The following is a 26,891-nucleotide window of genomic DNA, read 5'->3' as shown; positions in this document are numbered from 1 at the left end:
TTACACTTCACTACATTTATAGATTCTAGTTATAGAGCTTCTAGATCTTGTTGGTCAGCTGTGTATCTAGTTGACTAGAAATCTATATCTAAACTTAACTAATCCTAGAGATAGAGATCCTAGAAATAGAGCTAGATCTAGATCTAGAATCTAGATCTAGGTTAGACTACTCTAGACTCCTAGCCTATAGTACTGATGTTATCTCTCTACAATCTCAAGTTTAAACAAAACTACTTTTAAAGCTAGATCTAGATCTTAATTAACACTTGAGTCTATGTCTAAATTCTAGAACTTTGAGACAACTACCTAGTTAATAATAAACTGTCTAGACTAGATTTAGGTCTAGATCTAGTCAAAGTGCTCTACTCTACTAGACTAGGCCTACAAGAATCTAGAATTTACACTTTAAAAGACTTTACTTTAAAAGACTAAACTTGAACAGTGTAAGGAATCTAATTTATATTCAAGATTAATCAAGATCTGCATTCTATAAGAGAGTGACTATTTTTACTTCTTTAAACTTAGACGCGGATTTGAACTCTGTGAAATTCAGAATAAACAAATAATGACTGACGAATCAGGTGTATTCCTTCCAGGTAAGATTTACTAACGTATAAGGCAAACATAATGTAAACAATTAAATATATGTAGTGGTTTAACATCTAGATGACTTTAGTGAAGTTTATTTAAATAAAATAATTTAATATTATATATAGCATTTATTTTTCTAGAGACATAATATATTTGTTTCAGCTGGAAATCATGAAGCTGAAATGTGCTATGGAGGAGAAGCTGATCTACACAAACATGTGGCAGACTGTAAGAAGAATCCAGGTCACAAAGATTTTATACCTCTTAAAGATTTCAACGCAAGTTGTCTCCCCTCACGTTACCATGGCGACGAGCTCATGTCTGAGACAATCAAAGCATTGGCAGCCCTAACTGTCCAGGTAAAGACTAAATTCACCAGTCTAGAGAGACCAGAGTTTTACCCAGGCTCTAAAGTTCGATATCCATTTTATAATGACAGAGGAAGTCACGTGATGAGGTTAGGAACGGGGAGGGTGGAGAGGGTGTACAAGTACCCAGAGAGTGACAAAACTTGTCGTTGTGCCAAGTGTCAAGTCTCTGCCACACCAAGCAAAGTACGCGGGGAGGTTCGTGTGGTGACTGCCAGACACGTGGTGTTTGATGACAGTGAGGCGAGACAGACCAAGTGTGTTTTAGGTTTTGATGACAATAAAAGTCCTGTGGTCAGTCTTGATGGCTGGGGGGTGTGGGGTGAGGAAGAAATTAAGGGAGACTTGCGTGTGTTGAGTTATTTCACGTGTGACTTAGAGTTGGTTAATGAACTGTGCAAGATGTGTCGTCACTTTAGAGATCTATGTAGTAAAGTAGAGGACAAATACAGGAGATTTGGTTATGTGGACAAGTTGACCGTTATAGTGTCACATCCTCATGGCTGTCCTAAACAGGTCTCTGTAGGACAATGGACACACAAACATAAGAGGGATGGCATTTACTCCAGCTACACCAGGTACTGGTACACAACATGTACATGTCCTGGCTCCAGTGGAGCGCCTGTCTACAGGCCGGGATATGGAAGGTGGCTGTATCAACATCCCCACAGTGGATCAAACTATACAGGAAATTATAGTGGGGTGTATGTTGGCTGATGTAACTGTTAGTTCTCTCCCCTTGTCTGCACGATGTAAACAAACAAAATGGCGGAACTTTTCCCGTCTTTAAACTGTGTTACGACTTGCATGTCTTATCAACATTTTATTACATTTAAATGATTAAAACAAATGTTTTGATTGATGTAAACCTTTTAACCGAATTAATTTACATGTATATTGATGGATTTTTAAGGTTTTTTGGTTTCAAAAGGCCGACATGGACAAAAGGCCGACAAGACGAAAGGCCGACAAGACATAAGGCAGACAGGACATAAGGCCGACAGCCATAAGGCAGACAGCCAAAAGGCCGACAAGACATAAGGCAGACAGGACATAAGGCCGACAGCCATAAGGCAGACAAGTATAAAAAATACTACTATCGCAAAATATATGTTACTGCATAGCTGCTATCTTGACAACCATCAAAATACGGCATGAAATAAAGTGAAACGTTCAAGAGAAGAGACTATTCTAGTTGCTACCCATATAAGGTGTACCATCCGATCCAAGCGACTGAAGATAACGTGAGTGTCTTAAACACAAAGGATCAACGCCTAATTTTTGCGAAATGCGGTCACTACTGTCTTTTATTGCTCCTTCTATGTCAACGAGGTGAGACAATCATCAAAGAACCAAGTCAAAAGCCGTCGCATCATCGCCCACATGCAACAAGGTGGAACGTCAAGAGACAATGCTAGTTGCGATCCTTATAAGGTGAACAATGGGGTCCATGCGACTGGAGATGACGGGAGTGGACAAAGGATAACCAGAAAGATGGTGTTACCACCATATTTCTCAAAGAAATCAAAGAAACCGACTTAAGTAGACAGATCACGTGCTTTGACTGAACTACATGTTAAATACCGACAAATCGTTGAATTATATTTTAGTTTCATCCATTGCGAATTGCGTGAAAAAAGTGTATACTATATTCGTTGGATCCATTAATTATGTTGTGATATTGATAGAAGTGTACCAAAATTGGTAAGTTTTTTGTTTTGTTTTTTGTTAATGTTAAAAAGAAACATTTGATATTAATAAACAAAATACAAGTATGCCTACATATTGTATAAACAGAAAATATGTTATATTTATATATGTAGGTGGGGCAAGTCGACACATGACATAAGACAAAATGTAACAAAGCTACTACAGGGCAGTCTAGTCACCAAACTTTTATTAAACGGAAATAAATTGGTAGTGGTGTCTTTTACTACATCAGCAACAGCTTATAAAATTCCTTGTTAAAATTCTCTGGGGTATTGGCACGAACAGTTACATCATGGGGCGGGGGCGCGAACTGCACCTGGAGGCACCATGTTTTTGTGCCCTTGGATTTGTTCATTTTTTTTTCAACTACACTTGAATTTTTACGTGGCATGGCATAAAATTTGTATTACTAGGCCCTATTTTTTTCTATTTTGTAATATACATTTATCATTATTAAACATGTGCGTAATTGTAGTTTGTTGTTTTATAAAACTTGTCGGCCTTTTGTCTTTTCGGCCTTTTGGCAGTCGGCCTTTTGGCAGTCGGCCTTTTGTCTTGTCGGCCTTTTGTCTTGTCGGCCTTTTGGCTGTCGGCCTTTTGGTTGTCGGCCTTTTGTCTTGTCGGCCTTTTGTCTTGTCGGCCTGTTGGTTGTCGGCCTTTTGTCTTGTCGGCCTTTTGTCTTGTCGGCCTTTTGGATGTCGGCCTTTTGGGTGTCGGCCTTTTGTCTTGTCAGACTTTTGTCTTGTCGGCCTTTTATCCATGTCGGCCTTTTGTCCGTGTCGGCCTTTTGTCCATGTCGGCCTTTTGTCCGGATCCCAATTAAATGTAACCTACCTATCAAATGTCATATTTAAACTGTTTTGTATTTGTTTACAAAATGTTTACACTTAAAGACATTAAATAGTAAAATAAAACATCTTTCTACTGTTGTTATTTAAATCTTTGTTGTCTGTTGAAGTTTAAGTTGTTGTCAAACAGCGCATGTTGTGATGTCGATGTTGGTGCCAGGATGTCGTGCTACTGAGCTCACATAACTCTAGCTATAAACTTATGGTTACTTCGGTTGCTTTAAGGTCATCCATAAATGACGGCACGCTAGTTTTTATGATTTTTACCTCCCCCCCCCCTCCGTCACACATCGTCACAAAAAGCCAGACTCCCCCCCCCCTCCAAAAAAAGACGTCACACCTCAGTCTACGACACCCCCCTCAAAAATTTCTATATTTTTCTTAAAACATCGATATTTTTCCAAAATTATGTATGTACTCTGTCAACATAGAGTATTTTGATCAATTCCTTTTACAATTTATTAAAACCGTTTTGTAAAAAGCGAAATAACGGCTAAAACTCGTTTTCTAACATTGTTTTTGTATAATGCAAAAGTGTGACGTCACACATATCAGGTACAACAGTTTAAATCATCCTTATGATTTTTTAACAAATTTAATATTAATTATTTTTATTTCATGGTTGTAGAAAAATGTTGGATGTAGTTTTAAATTAGTAACTTAAATAAAATGTTCAGAAAAACCTCTTTAATGTTGGTATAGCATACAACCCTAGACGCATTACAGAGCTCGATAACCATTTTCGCAAATTATTGGGTTTTTTTTAAATTATTTAATCATCGTAGCAATAATTCTCAGCCCATAGCCCCGTGTTATCTGGTGTCTTGTTGAGAACACAGCCAGGAAACTGCTTCTTCAGGTGAGCTTATTGTCTTACTGTAAGAAAAATAATTTTTAATGTTGCAATCGTTTTGTATTCCCTCCGTCTCGATCGAAAAAAATGCTGGGAGTCTCAAAATCTGATACAAAGCAAATTTAATCCACCACAGAATGTTTCACATTTCTCTAGTAAAATATAAGTAAATCAAAGACGTTATTTTTGACAAACCGAAATGTAGTCGTCCCAGCAGCATAAGGTCATTAACAAAAATGTAAGTAAATAAAATAAATATTACATTTTTTTTTAAAATAGCGATTCTGTATACCAACATAACTCCACATTAATCTATGTGTAAAACGTTGAACCATCAAAAATTGTTTGCTGTATAAATTGGTATACTCAATTGATATTTTATATTCAAATGTTTCTCTGAGGTGTAGTATCCGACTTTGATTGCCAACAATAACCACACCGTAATAGATGCTGCCTGTGTAAAATTCAGTCTAAGTTTCTAAATAAGTGAAGATCCTGACTGTTTCTATAAAACTAATACTATCTAGTTTCATTGTTAATTTAAATATGTTGTTAAAATTATAGACATGCATGCATTAATTAAACATCAGGTGGGACGTTTTACCTTGGACAAGGCGACGTCATCACAGTAGAAGTTTCAAGGGTTGATCGACTTTCATCCTGAACAAACATATCTGGGTCTGATCTTCCTAAAAAGGTGTGTTTGTGCTCTGATGTATTTAGACTTTGCATGAAATAATGACTAAATAATCAGAAAGGATCGTGAATTTTTTTAATGTATTCACGAGAAAATTTGTTGCACCTCAAACAAGCCAACCTATTTTTTAATCTACCAAATTAAATAATGTTGGTGTGGACATTATTTACTGACTAAGTTAAGAATTCCAATATCAACTTCCTCAATTTAATTAATAGCAGATTATACTTTGAAGCTTACATTTATTGATTTATCGACTAACTGAATGGCTGATCGATCGATCGATTGATCGATTGATCGATTGATCGATTGATTGATTGATTCAGTGATTCATTGATTGATTCATTGATTGATTCATTGATTGATTCATTGATTGATTCATTGATTGTACTTATTTTATCTGACCATTTTGTCTTTTAGAGCGTGAAAATTTGTGAATAAAATGTAAGTAGAAATCAACATGTTACAATATAGTTATCAGTTATTTTATTCTGTTAATTGCAGGTGACCTTGTCAAATGGAGCAAACATCCTAATATATAAAAGCCCATGTGCGCACTTCTCTCTCTCTCTCTCTCTGTCCGCTAAATATTTTCGTCGGACATCACATCAGAATCTTCAGCGATGTATAGAGAACTTGATACGGAATTGTGTTGAAAAAAATATGGTAGATGTTTTAAATGTATAACCACAATTTTATTTAAAGAAGAAAAATAAAAAATAAAAGCGTATTCGAATGTAGAAAAACAATTTTAATTATGCAACCGGAAAAGCGTTTATAGGTGGGACAAGAGCGCATTTAACAATGACCCCCCTTAATGTTTACACTAAAAAAAGAGCACGAAACAAATGTAAGGGGCTGGGGAGTTATTTAATTATTATTTTATTACAAAAAGGTGAATGTCACTTTTTGTGTTCCTTTGAGGATTTTTGTGGTTTTTAGATAAGTAGTCCGCTATTATGGCGCTGATATGATTTTTATTTTAAAATGATTGATAGCCTGGTTATTGTGTCTTGCTTATATTTTGATGTTATTATTTATGCAAACTTTGTTTTGGAGTGTGGCTCCACTTTGCTTTATATCCTGAATGTAAGTTATTGTTGTATTAGGGACTATTTCCTTGTGCGTAATATTGGTTTTTTTGTTCGTGAATGTGGTGTGTGGACAGGGAGGGACATTCAGCGGCAATGTCGAGGCCTGTGTGTTGAAGTGTTTCTGTAACACTTTTATATGGTGTATGGTAACGTAGGGTTATTTCTATAGTGTTTTATTATGTTTTCCATATTTTTGTTTGCTTATTTTGTATACAAAGTGACTATATACTAGATCTATTTAGTCACTTCGACTTTGAGAAGTCTCAATGTTTGTTTATCCAGACCACGTGGTAGTATGATGGCCTGGGTTTAGTCATGGATTATTGTAGATTTTACTTTCATTTATGAGAGCCACTTGTTTAGGCTGACAATTGTGTCAGCTTACTGCCTTGTGTATAACTTTTTTTACATTTTGAATTGATTTGTCTATTTTTCCTCTTTCTAGGACGGTGGTCCGAAATTGGGTGTTTTGTTTCGTTGAGTTCTGTTTGTTTTGTATGTCTTGAGTGTTTTGTTTTGTCTAGATCTAGATTCTAGTTTTTTATAATAACTTTTGGTTCCATATTTTGTAAAATAAATTATATATTATTGTTAAAGCTTTTTGTTTTCATTATTTATACTAAGGTTAGGTTATTAACCAGTCTGGGTTTATCCGGGCTTGCACTGACCGGACAGTAGTTAGAAAAGCCTAGAAGGGTAGATTTTAGGTACCCTCCCCTAGCAGGGCTTACACTAATGACGTCATCTTCCGAGTTTAAAATAAAATAAAGAAATGAACTATTTCATTCAAATATGATTTAGAGCTGCGTACGTTATGAAATGTATACAATTACGATTTTTTTCTCGGCCTAAACTTTTATAAGTTTTTACTTTAAATGTGTCGGACTTTTAGCTAATTAGTTATTTCTTTGATTTGCCATTAATATCGTTCAGCGCGTAGTAATGCGTATTGCGTTTTAACCAATAACTATTTTACAAAATATTTTTCTCAATCAAGTTTAACATTTTAAAATATATAGGCCCATAATTCAAGTGAAACTGGTACCGATGGCTAGTTTGGAAAGAAAAGGCTTGAGTCGGCTGGTAATGATAAACACAATTTCATATTTCAGTAATTTTAAAAATGTTTCTTTAGGTTAATTGTTGCGATTTATAATGCAAGATTTCCTATACATGACTCTCCAACACACATCTATTTTTCTGTTTTTTTCAGGCTCTTTTATTAAATCTTAAAGTTTACTATCAAATTGTGTTTAAAAAACACTGTTTGTAAGTAGGTAAATTGAGTTAATTATATTTATTATAAAACTATTTTTAACCATATTTTTAGATGTAGCTGAATATCAAGATAAGACAATGTTTGACAAAACAAACATTAAAGGAGACTTTCAACCAGGTGAGTAATTGCTAATTTGATACAGGTGTTATCAAGTTCATGTATGTGGAGTGTTTGAAATGTTGGCTTCTTATATAAATTTCATGGGTTCCAATCCCATTGACATACTGGTTGAGTATGTAAAAAAAAATTTCTTTGGTCAACTCAGCCTTGGTTGGTATAAAGACTGGGGAAAATAATGAATAAAGGGTATCTTGTTGGTCGTACAAACACGTTGTAAATATCAGAAACTTGTTTACTCTAGTTCATCCACCCTTCAGATAATCAGAATTTAATCTGAAATATATGTTGTTATTTTTTATTTATTTATTTTTATTAAAATCTTTTACTACGCTAACAGCTTCAAAAACCTATATTTATTTAATATTATTTCAACTACTTTAACAAAATGCTCTCCCCTTGCGATTCTCCAGGACATCGTGAATGTGAGATCTGCTATGGAGGTGAAGCTGACTTACACAAACACTATACCAGCTGTAAGAAGAATCCAGGTCATGTCAACTTTATACCTGTTAATGATTTTAACTTGGATAATCTCCCCTCACGTTACCGTGACGTCATCATGTTGGAGGTAATCAAAGCTTTGTCTGCCCTAACGGTCCTGATAAAGGTCAAGTACACCAGTCTAGAGAGACCAAAGTCTGTTCCATGCTTCAGTGGTCAGTATCCATTTTATGAAACCAGAGGAAGTGACGTGTTGAAGACAGGGACGGGGAGGGTGTATGATGTGATCAAGTACACAGAGAGTGACAACAAGGGCACTTGTCCATGTGGCAAGTGTCAACACTCGGACACACCCAGCAAAGTGTGGGGGGAGGTTCGTGTAGCGACAGCCACACACGTGGTGTTTGATGAGAGTGAGGCGAGACAGACCAGGTGTGTTGTAGGTTTTGATAACAATAAAAGTCCTGGGGTCAGTCTTGATGGCTGGGGGGTGGTGAGAAAAGACATTGGGGGAGACTGGTGTTGGTTTACATGTGTGTCATGTGACTTAGGCATGGTTGATAAACTTGACAAGATGTGGCGCAACTTTGATGATCTACGAGAGAAAGTCAAGGATAAATACATGAGATTTATTGATAGTGACAAGTTGACCGTTATAGTGTCACATCCTCATGGCTGTCCTAAACAGGTCTCTGTAGGACAATGGACAAGCGAACATAAGAGGGAAGGTTGGTACAAGTACACGTACACAACATGTACATGTCCTGGCTCCAGTGGAGCGTTTGTCTATATGTTGAGATATGGCAGGCTGTGGGGCCATCAACACAGTGGATCAAACTGGGAAGAATTATAGTGGAGAATTAGTGACCCATCTGTAACTGTTGGTTATCTCGCCTTGTCTAATGTAACTGTTGGTTCTCTCCCCTTGTCTAATGTAAACAAACAAAATGGCGGCTCCCTTCATTAAACGTGGGAGTGTCAAGACTTGAATAATGTCTTTATCAGCAACCTTGTATTCTAGTGGAGATAAGTAATATTTTTTTATAATTTTATGTAATCGTTTTAAGGTTATTTAACATATGATGAAATATTGAGTATTTAAGCTTTAACAATCAAAATAAATTAAATGTCTTCTAAATTATATGCATATTATTACTTTGCTTGACTTACAATCCTTACATTATTTTAAAATCAAATATTCTGATACTTCAAATACACCATTAGAGACCACATATAATTATCTAGCTTACTCAGATACCTAGGAGAAAAAGAATTTAAAAATTATCCTACAAGTTAATATAAAGACCAAGAGCCCCAGTTTGTTTCCTAGCCGGCATAACACAAAAGGTACAAAATTTACGTTTCCCTGTGTTCCGATGTTCCCTATTTTTAAAATGCTGTCATGGTAATTATGTCAACATAGGTTATTTTACTCACCAAAAAAAATAGGCTACGTGTTAATAAAATAGAACTAGATCTATTTATCTATTAAATTGGTGAAGGAAATTATACATTACAAATTTTGCTCTACATGTTAATCGTATAGTGTTGTGTACTTTCCGTAGTTTAAACCTGTGACTTATGACGTCATAGTTGTTTGGTTTTGGTTTTTTTTTTTTGTCTTTTTTTTTGTTTGTTTTTTTGTTCTTGTAACAACCATTAACACTTTTTTTCGGTTGCATGATTAAAAATGTGTTTCTACATTCGAATATGGTTTTCTTTTTTTCTCCTTCTTTAAATAAAATTTAGTTTATACATTTAATATATCCAACACATTATTTTCAACTTAAGTTTGTATTTTTAAGTTCTCCACATGTTGCTGAAGATACTTATCTCATAGCCTCGGGAAATATGTTGCCGACAGAAAGAGAGAGAGAGAGGTTCTCACATGCAGAGGCGTAGCTAAAGGGGTGGGGGGCTGGGCGGCCGCCGAACCTAGGGGCGCCAAAAGGGGTAGAAAAAATTAAAAGCTCATTTTAAGCTGCAGTTTTGAATTATAAACAGGCAAAGTTAAGAGATGTAACGGCTACAAGACTTTACATACTGATTCAACTGTTTTCTACCTAGATTGTGAGACTGTAAAACATATACCCTTAAGAAACAGTGACCGGCAAAAAACGCTTTCCAGTTTTTTCTATACGGGGGCGGGAGACGCTTTATCGCCAAATAAAATCGGAAGGATTTATACTGGATTATACTGGATTGTATGTGTCCAGCTCACGAGCTCACGCGTCGAATAACCTTATCATTTACGGGCCATTCACAAATGACGTCATGTTTTTATACGACTTAAAAAAACCGGACCCTCACCCCAAAATGACGTCATTTATTAATTGTAATTGACTGTAAATAATGTTCAGTTGATTCATTTACTAATAAGTAACCTTTTCTAAATAATTGTAAAAGTAATCAGATCTTCCTTGTTTTGTGAATTAGATTCATCAAATACTGTGCAAGTAAATTAAAATCTGCTCATTAGTGCTGGCAAGTGTCTGAGGTGTTGAATGCACGGTTAGGAATTTCACAAACGATACATTTTTCTATTCGATACTTGCGAGTTTAAGAAACATGGGGTGTAATAGGAGTCCGCTCGGAAAGAAACCTGAAAGGAACAACACTGCGTCAGTGTAGGCTACGCCAGCATCGTCAGAATTTTGGCATGGTTTTTTCAAAACCTATTATAAAACTTACTCAGGGGAGATAATTCAAAGTATACAAGTTTACTATCACATTTCTAGTGAAGACAAAAACTAGTAAACCTACATAAGCCAAAGTTCTAGTACTTTATTCTTTTTAATTATGTGTAGGATACAGAATAGAACAGGATAAACGTTCTGCCAATATCACAAACAAATATTTATTCTACATTAAAAAAAATATTTTGGGCCCGTAACCAATGACACAAAGTACAGTACATTATGAAAGACCACTACAAATCTAGCAGCTTTTTGAGCTATGGATTTTGTTGTTTTTCTTCAAAGAATTTTGCCTGTACGGTGTGTGTTTGATTGTAGGGGAAATAGAACTGGTGTTGCTCAATGAAGAAATTTAAATTGATAAATAAAATAAATTACATTTCGTGGTTTGACGATATTGCAGTTGAGCATAGGTTTACTATTACAATTTAGATATAGACCTTGCTATGTTTATGCAAAGATATAGCCTGCTTTGCAATGTAACTAGTGTAGTTACAAGATCTACATTAGAAAAAGTTTGATTTAAAAGTTAGTGAGACAGTCTACTAATATAGCCTCCCCCCCTCTCTCTCTCTCTCTCTCTCCCTCTCTCTCTCTCTCTCTCTCTCTCTCTCTCTCTCTCTCTATATATATATATATATATATATATATATATATATATAGCTACTTGTGAATTAATAAATAAAACGTCACAAGGGCTGAAAATAGTTTGGTATTCGTCTGACAAAGAAAAATTTTAAAAATCCCTTTAATTCTAGACTTTACGACGTGTGATGATGACTGAAATGAAACTAAACAAAAGTTAGCGTTGACCAGGTGTAAAGAATAAAATAACCTTAAAGGGATACTGTTAGAGAATCGTCAAAATGGTTTTTATTTTATTCCGTTAAACGAGGTCTATAATTTTAATGTCAAGTTCCTTTGTTGCCCCTGAGTGGTAAATGTTTATTTTTAGACTAGTATAGATCGAGATAAAACAACGCTCCTTTCTTTAGACAGCCAATAGGCTTAACTGGACAACAAAGTTTTTACGGGAAAACCTTGACTCATTCAAGGTTTTACCGAAAAATCTTTGCACCCAGTGATTCACAAAGTAGGTAATAGGGCCTACAGGTGGGCGTTTAAATGATCGTGGGGGAGCGATAGAAGACATTTGGGGGACGTGTGTGGTTAAAACAATGGAGGTGGTGAAAGTTTTAAGAAGGAATCAGTTGTCGGCCTCCCGAGAATTTTTTTATTGGTTGTGTCAAAATTACATCATTACTTTTATTTATCTGGGAACTTGATCGATTACAAAAAGGTTGTAGATTATACAAGCAACCTTAGTACAGTCTTGAACTCAGACCTATAATTTATAGTACATCAATGTGATGCTTAATAGGCCATCATGCATGATTACTTAAATTTCAAGGTCTTCCTTGACTAATTAATTTTAAATTCTATCCACTATAAATTCTACAAAAGCGATAAAAAATAAAACTTTTATAAAAGTTTATAAAATTACTTTCTATAATTTTTTTACAAAAATGTACGAAGAAATTATATGTAGGAGGATGGGAATGTTTACAAACATTAGAAGACGACTCATTAATCGATTAATTAGTTCAATTTTCGATTTGAAAATATTTCGATGATAATATTGAAGGATTTCAAAATCATTCGTTAAATATCTTAGCCAAAAGTGAGGAACGGGAGTTTGATTTCAAAGACAGCTACCTGCAGTTATCAGAAGTTAAAGGGTGGGGGGAGAGAGAGCGAGAGAATTTTCTAGCAAAAGGAGTAGTTGGATAAGACTGCCTACTAATTTGGTCAACATCTATATGTTGGCTGGTACCAAATTGTTGATTCTTAAGTAAGCATGTTGGCTTGTACTATATTGTTTATTTTTAAGTGAAATGGTAACTTGGGTGCTTATTAAAGGGGTTTAGGTGACTAGGACTAGTTACAGAAACCCAAGGGGTTAATCTAAGATATTGGGGATGAGCAGGCCGGGGAAATCTAAATTTTAATTAAAATGTTATCGGCTCACTCTGGTCGTTAAGGGCTGCGAGCTCTATGCAGGTGCATGAGTGGCACGTAATGATGGGAAGACACCCGAGGTGATTTATGTCTAAAGTTGAGTCCGGGCATGCCGCTGGACGTCACGGTTGGATCATGACTCATGATCTGCAGGTGGACGTCAGAAACGATTCCGATGACCTTAGGGACTTATTATCGCCTGGGCCGGATAGTTAGACGCGAGCAGCGTAGGGACCTGTGGTGGTCAGTTGTTAGGTGTGAAACGCGGCGGGAGTGCCGTGTGGCCGTACGTTAGCTCAAGCGGTGTATGACACGATCGTTAGCCCTGAGACAACGGGAAGATCTATAGCGGTCAATTATCGGGTGTGAAACGCATGGGTGCATAGTGACCGGTGTTATCTCGAACGCCGAGGGATGGTGTGGAGCCCAACTCGCGACCCTATAGCTCTAGGGAGATGATAAGGGGGGTGAGACTAACCTATATATGAGGAAGGGCGACTATGTTGAGGTCTCTCTCTGTCTGACAGACACATAGGCTAGACACGATGGTCTAGGCCTCGGATGGTGGCAGCCTTTAGGGCTGGCCACTAAGGCTGGCTTATTGGCCTAGCCGATGTTTTGTTGCTGTACATATGTGTTTCGTTCCAGATATTACATGTGTGACCTGGTGTTTATACATGTGGCCGATGTGGTACCAGTGGCTAAATGTTTATTCCAGTGGCTGGAAATCTTCCTGCCGTGTAGATATGTTCTTCGTTCCAATGGCCATTATCTTTGTGGCCCAATGTTTGTACCAGTGGCCCAATGTTGTATTCCGGTGGCTGGAAATCTCCCTGCCGCTTGAGTGTCAAGCCAGATTGTTGTGAGTACTGATGAGTATTCATAGAAGGATTCAAACCGTGTTTGCTTAGTGGAATCAGAACTAGTGATGATAACATTTTCCCGTGTGATTCTGGGATTACATAACAGTGCAAGTAGTAAAGTTAGAACTAGAGACGATGACATTTACGTTTTTGATTTTGAGATTACATAGCAGTACAAGTGAAATTAGGACTAGAAAGAATAACTTTGACAAGTGTGATTCTGAGATTACATAAGCAGTGCAAGTATTTAAGTTAGGACTAGAGGATATGACATGTGTGAATTCTGAGTTGTGTAAATGTAGATTTGCTATTCACACTTATATATGTGTTTTCTATGAATTAATGTCAGTTACCACGGTGACTAATTCTGCATTGAAATGTAAGTTTGATTATTTTTGTCTTTTTGACTTGTATTAGAAATTCAAGTGATGTTTTCTTGAATATGAAAGACTGGCCAGGTCTTATTTGTATTGTGTCTTTGCTTTTAACATATAAACCTTTGTGACGTCAAACAAAGATAAATAAATGCATATTATGTGTGTTTACTATGTTTTATTTTCAGTTTAATATTGGTGTTGTTTAGATTTTAATTAGTTTGCTCAGGTCTTATTAGACCCCTTTGTCACCACGCAAAGGTGCACGGATGAGTGAATACCATCACCTCTTCGGTTTAAATCCCCCTAACATTTTTGGTGTAGAAGTGGGATATAAGATATCTATATCACGAAGAACCCCTAACATTTGGTAGCAACGAGTGGGATCCGTGCTTGAGCAAACTAAATTAAGATTTTTAAAAATTGGTTTTTAAATATGTTGAGTATATAATGGTTTACCTCAGCATAATGTTTTATGTTATTGCTTTTTTATTTGCATTTTTAACTTTTGGAACGTGTAAAATACGTTTAAATTACTGTAAGAATTTTTGTGTGATTACTGTTATTTTTGTGTGTTCCTGATGAACACATTGTGCTAATGTAACACATTTTATTAGCACTGACAGTACTATTTTTAGACCATTTTTAAAGAATAATTTGGGTAGCCAGTTAACATGCAACCTTTGTAAGTTTTAATGGTGTTGAACGTATTATTGGCAACTATGGTATTCGTTGAATAGTAATTATTGTAGATGAAACATGCTGTTACGTAATTTTATTACTGGGAAGACTTGGCTGATATTGGTATTGGATGTACATTATCAGGCCTTGTGGTATAAAATTATGTGTGACTGACTGGTATTTATCTTTATTGATGGTCATTTATTTGTAGTCGTAAGGCGTGATTTGTCCATTTTGGTTAACTACCCTTTAAAGATAAGTACGTGTTTATACCTGATTTCAGTAGATGTTCATTTTTGAGACATTTCAGTATGCTCATTGATGTTTTTTGCCTTCAGTGGCCTTTACTGTAAATTAGAGGTATGTGTTGTGTCAGTAGGTGAACAGTAAGGTAGAATGTTTATCTCAATTAGTTGCCATGGTTAAGTTGATTGCGGGGACGCAATCATTTTTGCGGGGGAAGCATGTTGGCTGGTACCAAATTGTTGATTCTTAAGTAAGCATGTTGGCTTGTACTATATTGTTTATTTTTAAGTGAAATGGTAACTTGGGTGCTTATTAAAGGGGTTTAGGTGACTAGGACTAGTTACAGAAACCCAAGGGGTTAATCTAAGATATTGGGGATGAGCAGGCCGGGGAAATCTAAATTTTAATTAAAATGTTATCGGCTCACTCTGGTCGTTAAGGGCTGCGAGCTCTATGCAGGTGCATGAGTGGCACGTAATGATGGGAAGACACCCGAGGTGATTTATGTCTAAAGTTGAGTCCGGGCATGCCGCTGGACGTCACGGTTGGATCATGACTCATGATCTGCAGGTGGACGTCAGAAACGATTCCGATGACCTTAGGGACTTATTATCGCCTGGGCCGGATAGTTAGACGCGAGCAGCGTAGGGACCTGTGGTGGTCAGTTGTTAGGTGTGAAACGCGGCGGAAGTGCCGTGTGGCCGTACGTTAGCTCAAGCGGTGTATGACACGATCGTTAGCCCTGAGACAACGGGAAGATCTATAGCGGTCAATTATCGGGTGTGAAACGCATGGGTGCATAGTGACCGGTGTTATCTCGAACGCCGAGGGATGGTGTGGAGCCCAACTCGCGACCCTGTAGCTCTAGGGAGATGATAAGGGGGGTGAGACTAACCTATATATGAGGAAGGGCGACTATGTTGAGGTCTCTCTCTGTCTGACAGACACATAGGCTAGACACGATGGTCTAGGCCTCGGATGGTGGCAGCCTTTAGGGCTGGCCACTAAGGCTGGCTTATTGGCCTAGCCGATGTTTTGTTGCTGTACATATGTGTTTCGTTCCAGATATTACATGTGTGACCTGGTGTTTATACATGTGGCCGATGTGGTACCAGTGGCTAAATGTTTATTCCAGTGGCTGGAAATCTTCCTGCCGTGTAGATATGTTCTTCGTTCCAATGGCCATTATCTTTGTGGCCCAATGTTTGTACCAGTGGCCCAATGTTGTATTCCGGTGGCTGGAAATCTCCCTGCCGCTTGAGTGTCAAGCCAGATTGTTGTGAGTACTGATGAGTATTCATAGAAGGATTCAAACCGTGTTTGCTTAGTGGAATCAGAACTAGTGATGATAACATTTTCCCGTGTGATTCTGGGATTACATAACAGTGCAAGTAGTAAAGTTAGAACTAGAGACGATGACATTTACGTTTTTGATTTTGAGATTACATAGCAGTACAAGTGAAATTAGGACTAGAAAGAATAACTTTGACAAGTGTGATTCTGAGATTACATAAGCAGTGCAAGTATTTAAGTTAGGACTAGAGGATATGACATGTGTGAATTCTGAGTTGTGTAAATGTAGATTTGCTATTCACACTTATATATGTGTTTTCTATGAATTAATGTCAGTTACCACGGTGACTAATTCTGCATTGAAATGTAAGTTTGATTATTTTTGTCTTTTTGACTTGTATTAGAAATTCAAGTGATGTTTTCTTGAATATGAAAGACTGGCCAGGTCTTATTTGTATTGTGTCTTTGCTTTTAACATATAAACCTTTGTGACGTCAAACAAAGATAAATAAATGCATATTATGTGTGTTTACTATGTTTTATTTTCAGTTTAATATTGGTGTTGTTTAGATTTTAATTAGTTTGCTCAGGTCTTATTAGACCCCTTTGTCACCACGCAAAGGTGCACGGATGAGTGAATACCATCACCTCTTCGGTTTAAATCCCCCTAACATTTTTGGTGTAGAAGTGGGATATAAGATATCTATATCACGAAGAACCCCTAACATATATATAAAATTATCTTCTTGGAGACGCTAGAAAACAAGCTGTAAGTGCGCTCCCTACCACCCCCACCCCTATATGGTCTGGTGAGCTGTGGTTCACGCTAAATGTTTACAAATGTATAGACGGGTTTAGTGACGGGGCAGATAATTTCGTTTGAAACGATTTTAAACTTAGGGGAGGTAACTAAGAGGAAGCTGCTTTCACGGGGGGGGGGGGGGGGGTGTAGGGTAGGGGTTGGGGGAAAGGAGGGTGGGGGTAGTATCGTTCTTAACGACCTACTGATAGTGTTTTAAAGCAAATATTTTCAGTGGCAGCATTGGTACCGTCGAATTAACAAATTATATATTACTGAAAAGTAGAAAATAAAACAACTAAATAGCGGCGTATGATATGCCGCGGGTCGGCTCGTTTTAATTAATTCATAAGAAATTAATCAGGCAACTAATTAATGCAAATTGAATGTCATGATGCATTGTCTTCATGTCTTGATCCATCTACCATCTAGGAATCGTATCTGTCAGTTAGAAGTGCCTGTAATTTCGCTCGGCCCTTTCGATCTAGACTGACGACAAACTGACGAGGAAGTGAGTTAAATAAAAGCTTGTAAAAAAATTCATAAAAAACGTTTTAATAACAAGCTTTTATGTACTAATGCACTAAAAATTAGAAAATAAATTATAAACTACTATTTTAATAACTATAAAGAAAAGCGTGGGCCGCTTTAGTATCTAATGGATACCTTTACTAATATTTAGGAAGAGACCCATGCTTTTCTTATATGTTCTGTTATAAAAAAGAATGGAGCTTTAAACTTAAACATAAATAAAATATTTTTAAAAATATTTAAAACTGTTTATTCATTTTAGTAACTTATTTGAGGTATAATGTTTGCTATGTCTGCACCTTTATGAATTGTAATCAGTGTGTCTTTGAGACTTTTTTCTCCGGGGTGGCACTTGAATTTTTCGGGGGAGCGGGGGCGGTATATATTTTCTATATAAATTATATAAATTTCATTTCGTTCGGGGGGGGGGGCGGAAGAGAAGCCTGGAAGAAACTCTGTAATCAGGTACCTGCTAAACGGTAATGTCCTAGACATATTAAATAAGATCTGGAAAACCTCATAAACCCGAAATTTATGTGGTACTAGAAATAACTTGATGAGCAATCGCCATTCCAATTAATCATTGCCCTAGACGAACTGTTGCTGATGGTAAGTGCTTATTATTTCTCTACTTAGTTTTATTAATGTAGTGGATTTTATTGTAAATTATTGCTGACTTTAAAAAAAATAGGCCTTATTCAAGTAGATAAACTGAAATTTATTTGTTTTTAATTATTTACATCATACATAAATTGTCTATTACTAAATATGAAGCAATTAGAATTGGGATTTATTAGCTAAGCACTTAACATAGTGGGTAGTGTTTTTTTTTTACTGATTTTTGCGACGCTTGTTATGATTTTTGTTCGTGGATACAAATGTAGTTTCTATGAGGTGAATTATAAGTTTATGTAGTTATTGTAAGGGAAAGGAAAGTTCTAACTCCAATTTATTAATGAAATTTTTTAACTACTAAAAACACTAACATCAAGTTATATTACGTCATAGTATGGGTTTTTGTGTTATAAGAATATAAGTATGCATATTATTAAAATGACGAAACATATAGAAAAATATATGTGTGTATAATCTCGTTAAACGCTAACTAAGCTTGTCAATGGAGGCGAGTGAGTTGACAAAAATCCTTCCATCATGTTGTTGACATGGAATAAAAACGTGCTTTTTTAGATTTAGACCGTAAAAAAAAATTAAAAACTTAAGCCTAAAATTAATTTAGAAATTTTATATTTTTTGAATAAATGCTTTAAAAGTTGCAAATCCAGAGAACTTGAAACTAATTTGTTGAGTTTAAGACTACATTTCTATTTATTTTCATCAAGCCTAAGTTATAACCGGATGTTTCACTTTTGTAAGATTGGCTGTACAGTAACTCCGTGATCGATAATCACTTGTTTACAAAACTTTGCAGGTACAGTTTTTAAATAATACGCAAATTTAAACCCCATGACCTTGTTTTTCTTTTATTAGCTTACAATGTGTACAATAAAATTTATGGCAGCCTATCGAATAGCAGGATGCCATTGTTTATGTCGCCATTACACGTTTTTTTTTTTTTTTAATTTAGTAACGGAAATTTTAAAACATCAAATACATCCAATCTTTAGTAAAGTCCGAAAAAACAGACAGACAGGATTTGGTAAAATCTTAGTTTAGCGTCGTAAATTCCAACGTAGCTAGTAATGAGTGATGAAGGTAACTAATGAATATTTCTTTCATTTGGCCATATTTATGTCATATTTTACATAATATAACAGATAATTGAATAACAAATCACAATCCAAGACCAAACCAGTCATAAATATCCTGGAATAAACTTTAAACTACCCCGTTCGAGACAACAATGAGTAAATACAAGCAGCGGCCATGTTTCAAAAACAATAATAGAGTAGTTTCCCTTGAAAAATAGTCTATTCGCATGTCTTTTGTGTTGATTTTGTGGTTTAATATGATTGTTTAGTATTGTTTTAATATATGCCTGGGGGTCGCCAATAAATGACTTCACACTCGTAGGGGGGAAGGGGGGTCCGTAATTTTGTGACGGTGTGTGATGAGGAGGAGGGAGGGGGGGGGGGGGGTTCAGATGGTGCCACGTCACACTTTTGCATTATAAAAAAGCAATGTTAGAAAACGAATTTTAGACGTTATTTTGCGTTTTAGAAAACTGTTTTAATACATTGTAGTAACAATTGATTAAAATACTCTATTTTGACAGAGTTCAGACAAGATTTTGGGAAAAATATAGCTGTTTAAAAAAAATTCAACTGCAATTTTAGGGAGGTTGTAGGCTGAGGTGTGACGTCATTTTAGGGGGGGGGGGGGTCTGGCTTTTTGTGACGACGTGTGACGGAGGGGAGGGGGGAGGTAAAAATCGTCCAAAAAAGCGTGACGTCATTTATGGATGACCCCCCTGTATAGTAATTTTTTCTTTTTCAATATAGTTGACATGGTTAATGACTAATAGACCTTTTCAGACTTAATAGTGTGCATCCAAGACCACAACAATTGTTGGGAGGTCGAACTTTGAACACTTTATTTGCAGTAATCAAATCAATATGAGATCGCTCATGAATGACGTCGCTCTTAAGATAGTAATGACAGCGTGCATTATTACAGAACAAACATATGAACATATTGTTTCAGATAGAAATTGTGATTTGTGGTGGGGAGAGGTTGAGTAGAACTCAGCGATGTGATTTTGGAGACGGGTCAGGTTTTTTTTTTCTCGTGAAAACAGGGGATGTTTGTGGGAGAAAGACCAGCTGTAGAAGTATGACGCGTCATTCATTGGTGATCCATTTTCTCAGTGGGAACGATAGAACTATTAAGAAGGGTCAAGAAATGTAAAAAGCTTGCTGAGTCGCATTTCTTGAACCCCACCTTTTTCTTCCCCCACTTAGTACATCGTCACCGAGTTAACGCTCGCACGTGACGTCATGTACCGGTACCGCCGACCGTTAGGCTAATTTTATATTTAAAAAAAAACAACAAGCACTGCCTTTTTGAGGCTTATGCGACGTTTAATTTGATTACATAAGTTGATGTTCATTAAACAGCCCCTAACACACCTATCACTCGTCCATTTAAACGTCCTAGTTATTTCTGCAAGCTTGCTGTCTTGAGACATTCGGCCCTTTAAAAAGGTATTAAGCTCTCACCGTATAGAACTAGACTACCCATATTAAGCTCCAAAAGAAGCTTGGTGAAAACAGGATGGCCGTCCGATTTTGAAGCTGCTCTGCGCTTTATAAAAAGCACACTAAACGATAAAAAGACACTTATATTAAAGTAAATTATAGTTCTGAATCTTGATACATTAAAAGTGATATTCGGAAATTAAGAGCCAGACAGTCAACATGATATTTCAATTTAAGTCCAAGAAAATAAATGTCTTCAAACGATGGAATATTACTAAATTTTCGCGCAGTTTAGCGAAATTGAATTTAAGTATTTACGTCATCTTACAAAGCGCGATAGCCTACTGGTGCTCTAATGCGGCCCATGCTAATGACCGTATTCCTAACGCCCCGCATTAGACGCGGCTTATTCGTCGGCAGGCATTTGGTGGCAAGCCTTTTTGACGGGGATAATGAGTTAAGTTAAGGCCGTTTTGCCAAATGTCTTAAACTAGCAGGCTTGCAACATTTGTGATGATTCGTTTTAAGCAAGGTATACGTATACTAATGCTTATTTATCGTTATTTTGATTGAACAAAGCATTATAGAGGTTCTCCATCAACCACCTAGGTATTTTTCCCCGTTCACCTCCTTCCATGAGACCGACACGTCATAAATTGCGGAGCCGCCTGAGTTGACGTCACAAATCTTCACTCACTCCCGTAGCAAATCATATGTGACATCATTTATGGACAACCCCATATCACTCACTTGGGTACTTGATATTGACATTTTGACAACAAAGGATAACCAAAATGTGTCTGGCAGGTGGAGACTTACGATCGACCATAATGACAACACGCACTTAAGGGGTGGAGTGGCTGATTATTTTAGATGATGTTTTAAGAGGGAAGCTGGTGGATAATACATTTTGTCTCTCTGTATATATAAATGATGACAAACATTTATTGTTGTCAAAATTATGGCTAGAGATCTTAGATAAGGCAGAGCGAAGCGTAATTTTTTACATTAGGGGTCATCCATAAATGACGTCACGCTTTTTTGACGATTTTTACCTTCCCCCCTCCCCTCCGTCACACGTCGTCACAAAAAGCCAGACCCCCCCCCCCTAAAATGACGTCACACCTCAACCTACAACCCCCCTCAAAATTGCAGTTGAATTTTTTCAAAACATCGATATTTTTTCCAAAATCTTGTCTAAACTATTACAATTTATTAAAACAGTTATCTAAAACGCGAAATAACGTCTAAAATTAGTTTTCTAACATTGCTTTTTTTATAATGCAAACATGTGACGTCGCAACATCTGAAAACTCCCCCCCCCCTCCCCCTCATCACACATCGTCACAAAATTACGGACCCCCCTCCCCCCTACGAGTGTGACGTCATTTATGGATGACCCCTTATGACTTGTTGTGACATTGACAACAAAAATATGACGGAGGTTGGGGTTTAATTAAGGTAAAGAGAAGTAAAAAATGTCATAAGTTACGATAGAATCACTAATTGATGAAAAGAAAAACCTGAAATAAAAATAGTGAACATTCAAATAATAAGAAAAAACGCAAACTATATAGAAAGAGTCTAGTAATAGTAAGATCAAATAAACATTTGTAAAAAAAAAACATGATTTAAAACATGGATACAAGCTGCATCTCACAATGCTTCTAGAATTAATAAAGTTGTTTGTTAGGAAATTCAGTTTTTAAAGAGCAGAATTAAAAAAAATGCTTTGTAATACGGACTATACAACAAGACAATCATATTTAAATACATTTTCATACGAATAGAAATGAAAGGGAAGCTACTCTAAATAACATTTTCTTAAGATGGCTGCTGTTTTTAATAGCAAATTTACTATCTCGAACAGGGTTGATAAAAATTAATTTCGGGATATTTAAATTGATTTAACCATAAATGGTGATCTATTATTCAATTATTTATAATATTTTATAAAAATATACGAAAATATACTCATATTTAATGACATATTCATTAATGCACTCTCTCCTACATTACTAGTTTTGGCCGAATTTACGACGCTAAACTAAGATTTTACCCAGGATTTTATAACCATATTAATTGTAACTACGCTGTCCTTACATTACAAACTGGTAGGGTAGGCCTACTTAGAGTTAGCACTAACGTATTAAATTAGGCCTATACTTTTTTACTATTAATCAATTAGATAGCTAGATCTAGATCTATATAGAGATTCTAGATCTAGATCTTGTTGGTCAGCTGTGAATCTAGTTGACTAGATCTAGATCTAGATCTATATCTAGATCTAAACTAAAATCTAAACTAAAATAGTCTAAATCTTGGTAATTTACTCAGTAGAGATCTAGAATCTAGATCTAGATGTTTAGACCAGACCTAGATCTAGATACTGTACTAGATAGTCTAGACTATATTCTACATATAGATATAGAATTTATAAATAAAATTTATAGATCTACTAGATCTAGCAGATAGATCTAGTTAAAGTAGACACTAATACTAGTGAGTAGTATAGATCTAGAGATAGTCTAGTCTAGAGTAGTCTAGAGAATACTAGAGATAGAGATCCTAGATCTAGGTTAGACTACTCCAGGCTCCTAGCCTAGAGTAATGATGTTATCTCTCTCTACAATCTGAAGTTTAAACAAAACTTCTTTAAAACTAGATCTAGATCTTAATCAACACTTCTAAATTCTAGATCTTTGACTTTGAGACAACTACATTAATAAATTGTCTAGACTATATTTAGATCTAGATCTAAAATCTAGTCATAGTGCTCTATAGTCTATAGGCCTACTAGAATCTAGAATTTACACTTTAAAAGACTTAACTTTAAATAGTGTAAGTTGTAAAAAATCTAATTTCTATTGAACATTAATCAAGATCTGCATTCTATAAGAAAGTGACTATTCGTAGTTTTACTTCTTTTGTCTTAGACTTAGATGCGGATTTAATTTAAACTCAAAACTTTTGAGTTAGCAGCCTAGCATTCAGGTTGTGGCTAAATATCTTTCATTCATTGATATATAATGGAATAACTACTCGTATAAGTAAAGGTGTTATATTTCTTAATACAATCTTAACTTAATTACATGACTTTATTTACTTTATAATACTTTTAAAAAATTTTCTAACCTTAATTGTATGCTTTCAGATGTTGAAGTTTTTTACGGCTGCTGTGTGTTCAAATGCCATTCTGTCCTAGCAAGAAAAGAGATTGTATTTAAGGACAACTTTAAGTGGTTGAGCTGTGTAAATATTGTAAGCTATATTTAATTCTTTGAATTGTGATTAAAATCCTGATAAATGTTAAATAGTTCAATTTATTTTAACTTAAGCTCATTTTTGGTGCTATTTTTTAAATTTTAAAAACACGCGAGTACACAGCTTATTTGATAACCTACATTTTATAACAAAAATCAGCAATTCTATGATTTTTTTTTTTTTTATCTTATTAATAATAATGTAAAAAGTTTATTGTATTATCCTTATGTAATATATATGTATTATAAAAAATATTATGTTAAACTTTGGTGTATTTTTTTCTGATCTGATAGCTATAGGTTTGTTGTAACAACATTTATCTGAGAACAGAAAGGTGTGTAGTGTATTCAAGGTTCAAGCTGAATCATTTAAGAGTCTCCAGATTGTAAGTGTTGAAAATTTTAGAAACTTACTTTTCTTTTTAATTTCCTATACATAACTTTTGTATAATTAATACAAATCTAAAAATGTTTATATAATTTTTAAGATTATTACTGGTATATAATGATGATTATTTTATATTGGCCAGGGGCAATTCCTACAGACAGCATATAGAAAACAGGAGTCGCCAAGATCAGGTAAAAAATTAGTTGATTGAAATTCACTTTAAAATTGTCAGGTGATTTATTTTACAATTCTGAAATCATCTATGTTATTTCTTGTCAAACTGTACTGTTAAAACATGTGTCTACTGTTTACAAAATTTAATAATATTAATCATAGCTTTATTTAAAATCTTTAACAGTAGGTACAGAGGCCTTTTTTCACATTGGCTGTTTAAAAAAATATCAATAATGTATTAACTAAAGGGCGATTAAATATTAAAGATGTAGTGAGAAATCAAACTGTGGAAATATATCTGTAAAATTTACATGATTTACTATTATTTATTTGGCATTTGTGTCATTATGTGTTACTGCAAGATAGAAATTTAATGTCTACATTATTTCAGTTGTGACAAGCTGTGAAATTCAGAACAAGCAAATAATGAGTGACGAATCAGGTGTATTCCTTCCATGTAAGATTTACTAAAGTATAAGGCAAACATAATGTAAACAATTAAATATATGTAGTGGTTTAACATCTAGATGACTTAAGTGAAGTTTATTTAAATTAAAAAATTTAATATTATATATAGCATTTATTTTTCTAGAGACATAAATTATTTGTTTCAGCAGGAAATCATGAAGCTGAGATGTGCTATGGAGGAGAAGCTGATCTACACAAACATGTTACTGGCTGTAAGAAGAATCCAGGTCACAAAGATTTTATACCTCTTAAAGATTTCAATGCAAGTTGTCTCCCCTTACGTTACCATGGCAAACTCATGTCTGAGACAATCAAAACATTGGCAGCCATAACTGTCCAGGTAAAGACTAAATTCACCAGTCTAGAGAGACCAGAGTTTTACCCAGGCACTCAAGTTCCATATCCATGTTATAATGATAGAGGAAGTCACGTGATGAGGTTAGGGACTGGGAGGGTGTATTGTGTGAACAAGTACAGAAGGGAAACTTGTCGTTGTGCCAAGTGTCAAGTCTCAGCCACACCCAGCAAAGTGTGGGGGGAGGTTTATGTGGTGACAGCCACACACGTGGTGTTTGATGACAGTGAGGCGAGACAGACCAGGTGTGTTTTAGGTTTTGATGACAATAAAATTCCTGGGGTCAGTCTTGATGGCTGGAGGGTGATGTGTGGGGCAGACATTGAGGGAGACTGGTGTAAGTTGAGTTACGTGACATGTGACTTAAAGTTTGTTGAGGAACTTTACAAGATGTGTCAGTACTTTGATGGTCTATGTAAGGAAGTAAGGTACAAATACGGGGGATTTGATGATGAGAACAAGTTGACCGTTATAGTGTCACATCCTCATGGCTGTCCTAAACAGGTCTCTGTAGGACAATGGACACACAAACATGCTAGGTATGGCTACATGACCAGGTACTGGTACACAACATGTACATGTCCAGGCTCCAGTGGAGCGTGTGTCTACAGGCCGGAGTATGACAGGTTTTCGTGTTACCATCCCCACAGTGGATCAAACTCTGAAGGAAATTATAGTGGGGAGTGGTGAGACTGATGTAACTGTTGGTTCTCTCCCCTTGTCTACACAATGTAAACAAACAAAATGGTGGAACCTTTACTGTCATTAAACTGTTTGTGTTAAGACCTGCATGTGTTGTAAACATTTTATTACATTTAAATGATTAAAACAAATGTTTTGATTGATGTAAACCGTTTTAACCAAATTAATTTGCATATACATTGATGAATTTTAGAGTTTTTTTGTTTCGAATGTTGTAAATAATTTGCTTATAAGTTTTGTCGGCAAATTGTTGTCCTACACCTACAGAGTTTCTTACAGCCCCCCCCCCCCCCCCCGAAAAATGTTTACCTCCCCCCCCCCCCCCCCCCGAACGAAATGAAATTTATATAATTTATATAGAAATATATACTTTTAACAGTGTCCGCCCCCCCCCCCCCCCCCCGCCGAAGAAAGTCTACCGCCCCCCCCCCCGAAAATTGTGAGTGCCCCCATTTCCCCCCCCCCCCCCCCCCCCCCGGAGAAAAAAGTCTGGAATAAACACTGTACACCTATTCATTGGCTGGCTATTACCTGTAAATTGTAAATAAAATATAACCTATCTTAATTAATGTCATTTTCGTACTGTTTGTTTTTGTTTACAAAATGTTCACACTAGACAACTTTAAATGGTAAAATAAAATATCTTTCTACTGTTGTTATTTTAATCTTTGTTGATGTTTAAGTTGTTGTTAAAAAGCACATGTTCAATGTTGTGATGTCGATGTTCTCGCCAGGCTGTCATGGGTTGTAAGTTTAAACTTTACAACAAAGTCAAATTCTTTATACCTATACACCTGTAAGATTAATTTGAATAAGATAATAAGAAAAAGGTGAAATTCTAATCACTTTAAAAAATTTGACACATCGCATGCTATATTTAGAT

At 35.8% G+C, this 26,891-nt stretch overlaps 1 protein-coding gene across 1 annotated transcript; it reads left to right on the top strand.

Moving 5' to 3' along the window:
- Nucleotides 1–547: 547 nt before the first annotated feature.
- LOC131950572 (uncharacterized) lies at nucleotides 548–25,996 on the top strand. Its single transcript, XM_059312792.1, has 3 exons — nucleotides 548–596; nucleotides 25,101–25,532; nucleotides 25,893–25,996. Exons 1-3 carry the CDS (start codon nucleotides 566–568, stop codon nucleotides 25,994–25,996), a joined length of 567 nt encoding a protein of 188 aa, XP_059168775.1. The 5' UTR covers nucleotides 548–565.
- The last annotated feature ends 895 nt before the right edge of the window (nucleotides 25,997–26,891 follow it).

This window comes from Physella acuta, unplaced genomic scaffold (assembly GCF_028476545.2).
Source record: "Physella acuta isolate Inbredline_101_S28 unplaced genomic scaffold, ASM2847654v3 ptg000773l, whole genome shotgun sequence".
NCBI lineage: Eukaryota > Metazoa > Mollusca > Gastropoda > Physidae > Physella > Physella acuta.
Note: the sequence above shows the minus strand (reverse complement) of the source record. Positions and strands in the feature narration are given on the sequence as shown.